The sequence below is a fragment of the Bactrocera dorsalis genome, chromosome 3 (assembly GCF_023373825.1).
Source record: "Bactrocera dorsalis isolate Fly_Bdor chromosome 3, ASM2337382v1, whole genome shotgun sequence".
NCBI classification, from domain to species: domain Eukaryota; kingdom Metazoa; phylum Arthropoda; class Insecta; order Diptera; family Tephritidae; genus Bactrocera; species Bactrocera dorsalis.
This window is the reverse complement of record NC_064305.1, coordinates 66,425,836-66,439,204: the sequence shown is the minus strand read 5'-3', so window position 1 is coordinate 66,439,204 and position 13,369 is coordinate 66,425,836. Positions and strand designations below refer to the sequence as shown.

General features: G+C 39.3%; 1 protein-coding gene across 1 annotated transcript in view; it reads right to left on the bottom strand.

Annotated features, from left to right (window-relative positions):
* The window catches only part of LOC105233214 (G protein alpha o subunit), a 91,607-nt gene extending 79,593 nt beyond the window's left edge, over positions 1–12,014 (bottom strand). The window contains exon 1 of the mRNA XM_049451996.1: positions 11,849–12,014. Within this exon, the coding sequence (XP_049307953.1) occupies positions 11,849–11,966 (118 nt within the window). The 5' untranslated portion in view covers positions 11,967–12,014. The remainder of the gene's footprint in view (positions 1–11,848) is intronic.
* Positions 12,015–13,369: the final 1,355 nt, after the last annotated feature.

Below are 13,369 nucleotides of genomic sequence, written 5' to 3'. Positions count from 1 at the left end.
TAGAACATTTCCGGCATACGCGATGTTTCCGTCTTTTCGGCAATCCCTTTTAATGTACATATGTATGTACATAGTACATACTTGTGAATATAATTATGTATATGTGTACTATACAACCTATATAAACATCCTTTTGTAAAATCAAATATTTTATCACTCAGACTTTTTGTATACCTCCCTTACTCGATAGTCCCACAAAATTAATCTTGCTCCTAAATGTAGGCCAACATTTTTAGCAGAGATACACACCTTATAGAAGGTTTTGTTTTTAGAAATGTGGTTTTCAAATACACAATTTTGAATGTGATCTTTGGCAAGTTAACAGCTGTTATACTCAGTTTGGTTTAGCTATTTTATAATGAACAGACTTACACCGAAACAACGTTTACTCTAGTTGATAATGCGCATCCTTAGAGACGATATATTACGCAAGGAAGACGTTATTGCTGTTGTGAAGCATAGTATCGAAGACCACCCGAATGAATTCATCCGCGCAAAACTGGATTAATTGAGAGAACACTTCCGTGAGCAGAAAATTTCACGTTTTGGGCCAGTCGTTTGGCCACCAAGATCGTGTGATATCATACAACTAGACTTTTTCCTCTGTGAAAATGTAAAGTCTAAAGTCTTTGCAGACAATCCCGTTTTGATTTAGGCCTTGGAGCAAAAATTCATTCGTGCCATTCGTCAGTTACCAATACTCGAATAAGTCATCGAAAATCGAACTCAACAAATGGACCATCTGAGACGTAGCCGCGGGCAATATTTGAAAGAGTTAAACTTCAAAAAATGAATGCCAAAGAATGATTTTTCGAATGCTAATAAACATTTCCCATGAAATTTGAAGTTTCTGTGTTCTTTCTTTAGAAATGTAGGAAACTATGAAATGGATAACCCTTTATATTGTATTAGGCCTACGATGCTTCCTTCTAAAACCTTTGCACACTTGTAACATAAAGTTAACCGAGTTACAGATAAAGAGACGTTGAACAAAAATTACGGTAAAAACAAACACAAAGGTGTGTCACAACATACTCTAAATACATGGCGCTTGGCGGAAGATTCTCATATTTCTACTTTTCTTTCTCAATATCTTAAACGCTGTAATAAAATATGTTTTCTTTGACATCTTAAAATCATCATGTGTGGATGTATGCCCGGATAAATCATCAAAACCAATGTGACATTTTTACACACACACACACACACTATCAAACTTTCGAAAGTAGGAGAGGATAAAGAAGAGGATAAACAACGTAATATCCTGTGTGGCATTGCCAACACAAAGCCACCAAAGCAACAGCAATAGCAAAGTTCTCATTTGATTAGTCTCCAGCCGGGCTGTCGCTATCTCGCTCATGGAAAATTCGTTACTTCCAACTCGCCTCCCTTGTGAATTCCAGTCAACATTGGAATATTACTTCATTTACTTATAAAAGGTTGCTATGTAAGCATTAGTTGCAAAACGCTCGGTGAGTGTGTATGTATGTGTGTGCGTGTGTGCATGATATAACAGTTAATTGTGTGAGCACTATTGTCAGAGTGGCGAAAGCTCTAGACAGCACCCACACACACACATTGCTTTTATTAGCATAGTTTTCGGCGCAGTGCGCAGTTGCTTTGCCAAATGCTGAAATATTGAATGAAAATGCTGTCAAATTGTAGATATATAACGTTGAATGAACACGGTCACATGGGGTGACCGTACATAGATACATACACACACATGTACATACATATATGGCAAGTGCTTTGTGTAGCTGTATCAAGTGTAGAAATGAGTAGGTTTGTATTGTTTGATTATTTAGTTTAGTTAGAAAATAGATTATTTCATAGAAAAAGTTTGCAAATTTGTTAACTACGCTTATTATTAATTACAAAACCAATTAAGTTATTCTGAAATCCGTGAAAGAAAGTGTCATAAAATTGTTTCCTATAAAAATAAGACATTATTTCTGGTAGTCAGAAGCGCAACCGATTATATAGCAGTCAATTTTTTTTTATTTAGACTTTAGAGGAGTAAATAATAAAAAAGAACAATTTCTTTTATTTTAATATCAAACAAGTAAGAAAAGGTTAAGTTTTATCTATTTTTGGCAGGCCTATATATTATTAAACAACACGAGAGGGTGGGATGGATACCGAGTGTTGAAGAGGGAAGGGAGACGCATTTGTAGACAAAGGAAGAGAGAGCGCCGAAATGCCTGAGACCGAAAAGCTTGTTAATTCTACAAAACGATGCAGCGACTAACAGAAGGCTTCAAGACCGGAGCGTACTCTTGTAGAACCCCCAGAGGTGATCTAGTAACCGATGCAGAGCATACTAAAATTATGGAGGGAACACTTCTCCAGCCTGCTGAATGGCAGTGAAAGCATAACGCCAGGAGAAGGCGAACCCGATTCCCCAATCGATGACGATGGAGCAGACGTTCCATTGCCCGACCATGAAGAAGTTCGAATAGCAATTACCCGTCTGAAGAACAACAAAGCGGCGGGGGCAGATGGATTGCCGGCCGAGCTATTCAAATGCGGCAGCGAAGAACTGATAAGGAGCATGCATCAGCTTTTTTGTAGAATATGGTCGGACGAAGGCATGCCCATCGATTGGAATTTAAGTATGCTCTGCCCAATCTACAAAAAAGGGAGACCCCACAATCTGCGCCAACCACCGTGGGATAAGCCTAATCAATATCGCATATAAGGTTCTATCGAGTTTATTATGTGAAAGATTAAAGTCCACCGTCAACAAATTGATAGGACCTTATCAATGTGGCTTTAGGCCTGGAAAATCAACAACTGATCAGATATTCACCATGAGACAAATCTTGGAAAGAACTCACCACCTCTTCTTAGATTTTAAAGCTGCTCTTGACAGCACGAAAAGGAGCGCCTTAATTCCGCTTTGTCAGAATTTGATATCCCTGCAAAACTAATACGGCTGTAAACTGATGTTGAGCAATGCCAAAAGCTTCTTCAGGATCGGGAAGGACCTCACCGGGCCGCTACATATCAAACGAGGTCTGAGACAAGGCGACTTTATATCGTGCGCCTTCTTAAATCTATTTGCTGGAGAAAATAATTCGAGCTGCAGATCTGAATATAGAAGATAGTATCTTCTATAAGAGTGTACAGCTGATGGCGCACGCCGATGACATCGATATCACTGGTCATTAGTACTGCTTTCTCCAGGTTGGACAAAGAAGCGAAGCAAATCTCCTGTTATCAAACAATCAGTCATCGCATTCGCGACTATACTCCCACGTCACTGAGTTTCATTAAGATACCACACATACCATCAACAATATATGTATGGTATAAGGAGTAAAGTCAAACAGATGTTTGAAAATCCCGATATTAGTTATATGAGGGCTAGGGTCTGATTAAATGAAAAATGCGTCCACTATGTATGATGGAATTTAAAATTATGTTATATGGGAAGTAGGCGTGGTTCTTAATCGATTTCGCAATGTAACATGGGAATGTGAAATCAATTCTATACAAATACCAAATTTGGTTAAAATTGGTAAAGCGGGTATCTCTGTCATTTTACGTATAGGTGGGCGGTGCCACGCTTATCGTCAAATTTTGACACCGACTCTTATAAGGACCTCTCATATCACCGTGGATGTGAAATTTCCTATCTTTGGTTCATTGAGATGATTTATCGCACTTTTAGTAGCTTTTAACAAAACCGTTGTATGGGGAATGGGCGTGGTTATCATTCGATTTCATCTATTTTCACCACGTCGCAAAAGCTGTCGAAATAATTTGTCTTGTGAAAATTTGATATTACTGGAACAGTTAGGAGAAAATAAAAACATAAAACCTATTGGGGGGTGGCAACACGCCTACTTTTTAAAAATTTTCAAACCACAGTTGCCTCGTTGTACCAAATAACTGTTTTGTATCTTAATTTTCGGCTTGGTTATGTCAGTTTATAGATTATACAGAAACTCGATTTACCAACTCTCACACAAACCAACGCAGTGTGCCCTTACGGTAATATTCATACATACATAAACTCTACTACTATTTCCACAGCAAAGCCTCTAACGGCATATTAAGGCTACGTAAGCACTATTTCTTCCGCCTAACGACATGCTTACCAAATGAGAAAGGCAAATTGCTCATCTAAGCCAAATTAATTTAATTTATTGATTGCATTAACATGCAAAAAAAATTGCTGGCAAACCTATCCTTGGCATTTACATTTGCTGTGTTGGTGACTATAACACATGGAAGCCATTGTTACATAATTTATTTATGCTTAAAACAAAGCTGTACCGATTTAGCGGTAATTGCTCTCAAAATAAGCGCCGCACATACAGACAAATAAATATATATGTATATATCTTTTTATAAAGCGGCAGACCAGGTTAGTTCGGCTCACGGTTGTTCTAGTCTGATTTCACAACTGAAATTATTCTACAAAGAAGTTCGACTAAATTTTGACGAAACGTTCAGAATGTAGGAAAAGGCCTTCGGTGATTGGCACAAATTATTCAAGAAGGGTCGAGAACACGTTGACGACGAACCATGACAAGGCCGGCCATCAACGTTAACTGATGATCAGGACGTCAATAATATAAAGGAATTGGTGCTTGAGCATCGACGATAAGCAGTCAGATATCTTACTGGCATATTGAAAAAATCCGAAGTATCAGTGAAAACCTTTTGAAAGATTATTTGGGACGAACAAATGTAAAAGCACGATTAGTTCCAAAATGACTCAGTTTTTTCGAAAAACAGTGTCGCGTTAACGTCTGTAAAACAATGCTTTCCGACTACCAGGATGCCATCAAAAGTACTATTACTAGCGATGAATCTTGGACCTATGCTTATGACTCGAAAACATAAGATGAATCGGACGAATATCGTGACAAAGGTGAGCCGAAGCCGAAAAAAACCACGTCAAGCAGGTCGAAAATCAAGGTTATGGTGACAGTTTTCTTCGATTATCGAGCTGTGTTGCACTCCGAATCCCTTCCTACTGGCCAAACTGTCAACAAGAAATACTATTTGAGTATTATGAGTCGTTTGCGCTAAGCTATTCTTAAAAAGAGGCTGGATTTAAAAGCCGAAAACTCAAATATCTAAGCAGTCGATCTCTGAGTAAAAAAAAAGGCTCAAGAGCAGCAAAGAAAACATCTTCTAGGAAGGATCGGCAAATAGATCACATTAGCCTAAATGATCGATTCAAAACCGCTGAGGACATCAGGATGAAGATCATAGAAGACATTAAAACCGATATCACTGCTAGAACTATACGAAACAGGCTCCGGGATGCTGGTTTTAATGCTCGCCGAACCGCAAAAAACCACTTTTGATTAAGAAATTGCTTCAACAACGCCTGCAGTGAGCTAAAAAGCACCAAAGCTAGACTGAAGTCGATTGGCAGAAAATAATCTTCTCTGACGAGTTCAAGTTCAACATATTATGTAACGGGTGATTTTTTTGAGGTTAGGATTTTCATGCATTAGTATTTGACAGATCACGTGGGATTTCAGACATGGTGTCAAAGAGAAAGATGCTCAGTATGCTTTGACATTTCATCATGAATAGACTTACTAACGAGCAACGCTTGCAAATCATTGAATTTTATTACCAAAATCAGTGTTCGGTTCGAAATGTGTTTCGCGCGCGTGTTTTGTTCAGCGATGAGGCTCATTTCTGGTTGAATGGCTACGTAAATAAGCAAAATTGCCGCATTTGGGGTGAAGAGCAACCAGAAGCCGTTCAAGAACTGCCCATGCATCCCGAAAAATGCACTGTTTGGTGTGGTTTGTACGCTGGTGGAATCATTGGACCGTATTTTTTCAAAGATGCTGTTGGACGCAACGTTACGGTGAATGGCGATCGCTATCGTTCGATGCTAACAAACTTTTTGTTGCCAAAAATGGAAGAACTGAACTTGGTTGACATGTGGTTTCAACAAGATGGCGCTACATGCCACACAGCTCGCGATTCTATGGCCATTTTGAGGGAAAACTTCGGACAACAATTCATCTCAAGAAATGGACCCGTAAGTTGGCCACCAAGATCATGCGATTTAACGCCTTTAGACTATTTTTTGTGGGGCTACGTCAAGTCTAAAGTCTACAGAAATAAGCCAGCAACTATTCCAGCTTTGGAAGACAACATTTCCGAAGAAATTCGGGCTATTCCGGCCGAAATGCTCGAAAAAGTTGCCCAAAATTGGACTTTCCGAATGGACCACCTAAGACGCAGCCGCGGTCAACATTTAAATGAAATTATCTTCAAAAAGTAAATGTCATGAACCAATCTAACGTTTCAAATAAAGAACCGATGAGATTTTGCAAATTTTATGCGTTTTTTTTTTTAAAAGTTATCAAGCTCTTAAAAAATCACCCTATAGAATATCGTACGTAAGGAGAAAAACTGATGAACGCTAAAGCGAAAAATGTGTCCGAAGAACGGGTAAGCAGGGAGGCAGCCGAATGGTTTGGGGATGCTCTTCTTACCATGAACTTGGAAGACTGGCTCTAATAGATGGAACAGTAAACCCAATTAAGTTTCAGCAAATACTGGAGTAATATTTAACATCCTCATTTGAAGCGCACTTTTGGCAAGAAAACGATCTCATCTTTCAGGATGATTCTTTGTCATGTCATCGTGCTATTTTTTCTTGGTAAAAGACTTCATACAAACACACAATACTAAACATCAAAATCTATGACACTTGGTAGAAAAAGATAAGAAAAACCATGAATTTTTAACTGTTTCGGTTAAATTAAATAGTCGTCCTTTGAGATTTTTTATAACAGTTAAATAAATATTGGCCACTCACAAAGAGAAAAAAGGGTGTACCCTCCACATAGGGCTCTCCGACTTTATTTTTGAAGTTCACAAGCGGTATTAGGTTACAAATGTCATCATTTTATCCCAGATTATAATACTTTGAAGAGCTATTTCTACTTTAAAGACTGAACTGAGCTAAGAGTTCTGTGTTAAATAAAGAGAATACCACAGAAGATATATCTCATATTGTAAAAGGTGTGACAAAATTTATTGTTAGGAGCACAGTTACCAATTTATCTGACCGCCCTTGTAAATATCATCCTTAGATACATGTAAATCATTCAAAATAGCGTGAAGAGCGCTTAACGCGCCTCGGGTCCAACACTTCAACATCGAGGAGAAGACGACTATGTGACAAACTATAAAGCAAAAGCACCAAAAAAAATAAGTTGCTTATCCTGCCTCATCTGCACTATTTAACACTTGTTTTTATTATTTCTTTTTTGTTGTTATTGTTTTTGTTTTTATTTTAGTCGTCGTCGACGATAATTTTTACCCTGCTCGAGCGCGAACAATTACTAGGCGTAGTAAAGCCCTACACATTTATAATGTATGTAATGGTTGTTACTGTTGTTGTTGTCAAGAAGGTTACAATGCAGCAGCAATGAAAGCAACAACAAATGACATAAAAAAAATTCAGTTGCAACAGTTAAAACAAACAAAGAAAGCAAACAAGCCTGAAGGAGAGGGCGGAGAGCGCCACAATTTGGTGTACGGCAACAGAAGCAACCAGTGCCGCCCACTCGAGAGGGTAGCCATGTGCATATGCAGGTAAAACCGGTAGTTGTAATGAGACAGTTGAGTGTTTGTTGTTGTTGTGAACTCGATTTTTCTCTGCTGCTGTTGGTAGATGCCTATTTAACGATTCGTCGTCGTCGTCTCGGTTGTGCAATTTAGAATTTAGTCTCTGCTACAGTGATTTCCATTTAAATATGTACACACTGTTGAATGCAGTATGCATAAAAATTAACCCTGTTGGAATACGGTGGCGGTATCAATAATAACAATTAAGAAGAATGGGACAAGTATGGCAACATTGTTGATTTTTTTTTAAGCAAAAATTACAGTTAACCATTGACAGCTGACGCTTAGTCAAAATCCAAGTAACGTTCTGCTATTAACATTAGTTGAAGAATAGATCCCGTATGGTACACCGACGGCTTGTAAACGTCGGAGGGATTGGTGCAGGAGTCGCAGGACCAAACTCTCTATACTTATTGGAAGTTTTCCGAGCATTTTTCAAACAGAAGTCTTTGCCATAAGTCGAAGCTTTAAAATAAACCTCCAACGCAACTGTCGCAACGAACGTATAACCATACTTAGCGACAGTCAAGCGGCACTTAAAGCAATGCTTGCCTATGAGATCAAATCGACTGAATAGTACGTATATAGTCGGAACGTAACCAAGTGCACGTCATCTGAGTGTTCGGTCACAAAGGTATAACAGGGAATGAACTGGCTGATGAGCTCGCCTGCTGCGCAGCATCCACCAATATGGTAGGGCCTTAACTCTTCATCGCGGTGAGTATTCATACCATAAAGGAGGTGCTCCGCAAGGAAGAAGTAGGTAGGTGTTATTAGTGGGTTATAACCTCAGTAGGATTAAATATATAATCAATCTCCCTAGGGACAAACTCGGGCTACTTGTCGCATTCTAAACTGGCCACAGTAAGCTCAAGAAGCACTTATATAACATAGGCCTAGCTTCTTATGCAAATTGACGGTTCTGCGACAGGAAGCCTGATAACAGAACATCTACTAATTGACTGCATAGCAGTCTGTAAATGCAGAATAAAGACCCTGGGATCCATCTTTCCAAATAGGGGTCACATCGACTTACTAGCACCTAGCAGTATTTTGGAATTTATCAATATGCTGTGGCTAGGTAGGTCTTTGCGATTTAAGAGAGGCCACAATAGACCCAAGGTTTGAGTGCGGAATCATTTCATTCAGCCTTACTGCTAAGAGTAACCTTGACCTGCTTGATGAAGTTTACCCTTTTGGCAATGCTGTCTCTTGGGAACAGAGTCATTGGCATTACACCTCTTAATTCTTTCATCCGCTGGGATGAGATCACCTTACCTCTGCCACAAACTTCTGCTGTCATTTGGAGCAATGTGTGCGAGCAATCTTGACAATCGACTTTGAAGACACAGTTTCGAGAAAAGTTTTGACTATAAAGTTGACCTCGAGCCCGCTACTTTTCAAGCCTGTAACTTCAACTTGAGCATTGAAGACAAGACATCTAAAGGTGTTATAGAACTAAAATCAGACAAAAAAAAATATTTTTTTTGAAGTCGTGAACCCCATGTAACCCCTTAAATATAATTTTCACTTGCATGAACCAAAAATTTCCAATTTCCAATTGGGCTGTATACTGCTGCACTCACCCACACGCGCGGAAACAAGTCGCTCGCATTAGAGACGACTGTACGCCGAGTGCAACGAGTACTTAGAGTTCGACAAGTGGGAGTTACCGTATGCCTTAGTAAACACACCCACACACACATACGAACACATATATGTGTATATTTGCACAAAATGCAGGCGATTTTGGCGGCTGGTCGGTGGTGAGTGAGCGGAAGTGAGTTGCACTGCAATCAGGCAAGTGGAAGGAATTTCCTTCTGCTGAACAAGCACGTGTGTGTTTATCTATGTGTGTGCTTGTGTGTGTTGCAGCAACTTTCTACAATGTTGTCGGAGCGCCAGACAACGATTTTGCCTGCCAGAGTTGCACAAAAAAATAGACAAAACGAAAGCAACAGAGGAAGTGGGCCGATAGTAGGCTCGTATTTGCAGCAGTTTAGGGCATAATATAGACAATCGTACACACGCGTACACACAGGCACAGACGAGATATTCAAACAAGTGCGCCTGCAATCAATTACACACACACACATATACATACGTACTTATATATAACGGTATTTCCGTTGGTTTGTCAAATGACATTCATGGAGCCGTGGATTAAAAGCGATTTACTGGTGGAAAACTACTAGAAAAGTACAATAGCAACAACAAGGTTGTCAACGAAAATGGCAAAAATACAAACAACATCAAATTTACTGAGTATGTTATTACTTTTCTAGCAATTACACGTTCCTTTCAAACATAAACACGTTGTACGATACAATGGAGAGGGGGGAGGGGGCTTACTACAGCAACGAACCACAATAATCGGAATTTTGCGAAGAAGCGTTGCTATGCATTTGAATAAAGGCAAAATATTGTCAACGTATTTTTAGCTTACAGATTCAAAAGCTCATATTTCCGGACAAATTTTTATGACGAACAATTTTGTTAGAACTGACAAGGTGTATGCATCAGCTTCTTCGCATGGCTAATGAATAGAAACTAAGTGTGCTCTGCCCAATTCACAAAAAGGAGCCCCACAATCTGCACCAACTACCGTAGGATAAGCCTTCTTAATATCGCATATAAAGACTTTTCGAGTGCTAAATCTTGGAAAAGACCTGTGAGAGGAAAATCGACACGCACCACCTCTTCGTTGATTTTAAAGCCGCCTTCGAAAAAGAACTGCCTCTATGGTGCTATGTCGGCTATGTAAGCTGACGTTGAGTAGTACCAAAAGCTCTCTCATCAGGATCAGGAGAGACCTCTCCGAGCACTTCGATACCAAGCGAGGTTTCAGACAAGTGAACTCTCTATGGGGCGACTTCTTCAATCTACTCCTGGAGAAACTAATTCGCTTGGTTCCCAGGTCACGGGTGACAGTCATAACTTCGAACTCGTAGATAATTTCATCTTATTATTCGAATCAGTATTAACAGCAACAACAACGTCAGTCTCAAAATTCAACGCAGAATAACTGTTGCAAACAGGTACTATTTCGGAATCAGTAGACAATTGAGAAGTTAAGTCCTCTCTCGACGAACAAAGATCAAATTCTACAAGTCACTTATCAACCCCGTCCTGTTCTATGGTGCAGAGGCATGGATGATGACAACATCTGATGAGTCCGCGCTACGAGTTTTCGATAGAATGGTTCTGCAGCAGATTTATGGTCCTTTGTACAACGGCGAATACGGCAATCGATGGAACGATGAGCTGTACGAGGTGGAGAAGGACCTGGCAACACTTGAAATCACCAATTGACGCCACATTGCATCAGAGGATGCAGTCATGTGTAGAAGTTCACGCAAGTGAGGAAAGTTCTCTGATCGCCATTCGCTAGCGAGTGGCCAGAAATGATTCTTTTGCATATGGCTCAAGTATCTCACAACTTCAAGTCTTATACGAAGTATCCCCTAGGTAGTCAAACATCCGTTTGAAGGCGATGGTGGTGCGCTGGGTTTGGGTCCCACGTAATGAACGACCCCAACGAAAACTAAACAGCTTTGTCGAGAGACCACCGTTTGGCTATAAATACTTATATTTCTAGTAGTAGAACACAAAGCCAAAGCCGATGGAACAATGAGCTGTACGAGATATACGACGACATTGACATAGTTCAGCGAATTAAAAGACAGCGGCTACGCTGGCTAGGTCATGTTGTCCGAATGGACGAAAACACTCGAGCTCTGAAAGTATTCGACGCAGTTCCCGCCGGGGGAAGCAGAGGAAGAGGAAGACCTCCACTCCGTTGGAAGGACCAAGTGGAGAAGGACCTGGCTTCGCTTGGAATATCCAATTGGCGCCACATAGCGAAGAGAAGAAACGACTGGCCCGCTGTTGTTGACTCAACTATAATCGCGTAAGCGGTGTCTACGTCAGTAAAGAAGAAGAACACAAGACGATACGGGAGCACCGTACCGTTCCTATTATACGGTTCTAGGGTGCCTTTGTTTTTGAAATATTTGTGAACTTTGCAGGTTAAGGCGAAAAATAACTGTTAAGAGGTGGAAGTCATGTCACTAGAATTAGCAAATGGTCAGAGCGGTGTTAAAATAATTAACAAGCCATAGATGGAGCCATCAAGCATGTGGAAATCTTTGATTTTGGTTTTCTGGCAGCTGCTTTAAGCGTAATTAATACGTATGTACATATTTTTATATTTATTGAGACTTACCCAGTAGCAAGAGCTTGATGTCTTTTGCCGCCTGAATGCCATCCTCTTTGAGATTCTTTTCGATTTGCTTTGAACGCTGGAGCGCTGCACGTTCCTCGGCCGATGTTGTGCAACCCATTTTCTTTTATGTTTTTGTTTTTGTTTTCTTTTATGCGGTTAGCGAAGTGAAATGGCTTCGATTACGGCGAATTTATTGCAATGCAATTGTTGTTGTAAAGCGCGTTTTTTGTTGAACACAAGTTGTTGTGATATTTTGTTGTTGTTTGGATTTTCTTTTTTAGTTTGCCGATTAACGGATGCTGTTATTCACTTTAATTATTTTTGTTGTAGCGATTGAAATATGTTCGCAAAAACTCACTTATGTAATTGTGGGTTTTTTCTTACGAAATTTATGTATGTATATATGTATTTCACTTATTTTTTAAACGTTTTGTGCGGTTTGTTCTGCGTTCTGTTGTAATTTAATTTTATATTATTTTTATCGTTAAACACACACACAAATCTGCTGCACTACTTAATTTTTCTTACTTTCATTCGGCTTTATTTTGCTCGTATTTTTCGCTACTTTCATATGTGTATGTACATGTATGTTTGTATGCGTGTACATATGTTTACATTCAAATATCGTTGGGTCGTTTCATGGACATATCATTAAATCACTATGCGAAAAATGAGTAAACAATGATTGTATTGAAAAAAATTCACATTAAAATGGAATAAATGCAAAATTATAGAATAACACCAACAACAACACACACACACGCACACATGCCGACGGGGCATATGGTTCTATGGCGTTGATATCCATAAATTACAAACTGTCATACATAAATATTTGCGTTTATGTGTGTAATTCGTCCAAGTATTGACGTTTCGACTTCATTCGATTTATCACACACACACACACATGCTATGTGTTTTAAACTTATTGTGTAGTAGTGTTGCTTTTATACCCTGAATAGGGTATATTAGGTTTAATTTGACGAGATATCTTCACGAAATTTGGCACAGATTATTATTTAAGGAGTCGCTAAAATCTCCGAAAAAATTGTTTAGATCGGACAACTAAAGCATATAGCTGTCAAATAAACTAAACGATCAAAATCCTATCCTTGTATGGAAAACCTTTTTATTTGACGAGATATCTTCACGAAATTTGGCACAGATTATTATCTAAGGAGTCGCTAAAATCTCCGAAGAAATTGTTTAGATCAGGCAACTATAGCATGTAGCTGCCATATAAACTTACCGATCAAAATCAGTATAAAGATATTTTCTTACTCTTTTCTGCCATAAAAAATGCACCTGTGAACGGTATTATGCTTCGGTGCAAGCGAAGTTAACGTTTTGTGTTGTTTGTTAATTTCATTCAAATTTAATTGTCTAAAAGCATTTACATTGCGTTCAAGTGAGGCTTGCATTGCGAAATTATTGTTTTTGATATTTCAATTCGCGCTTACTGGCCGTTAGCTGAGTCACTTTGATTGCCGCAGCTGGCGCATTGGCTGAGTGGTGGTGCAC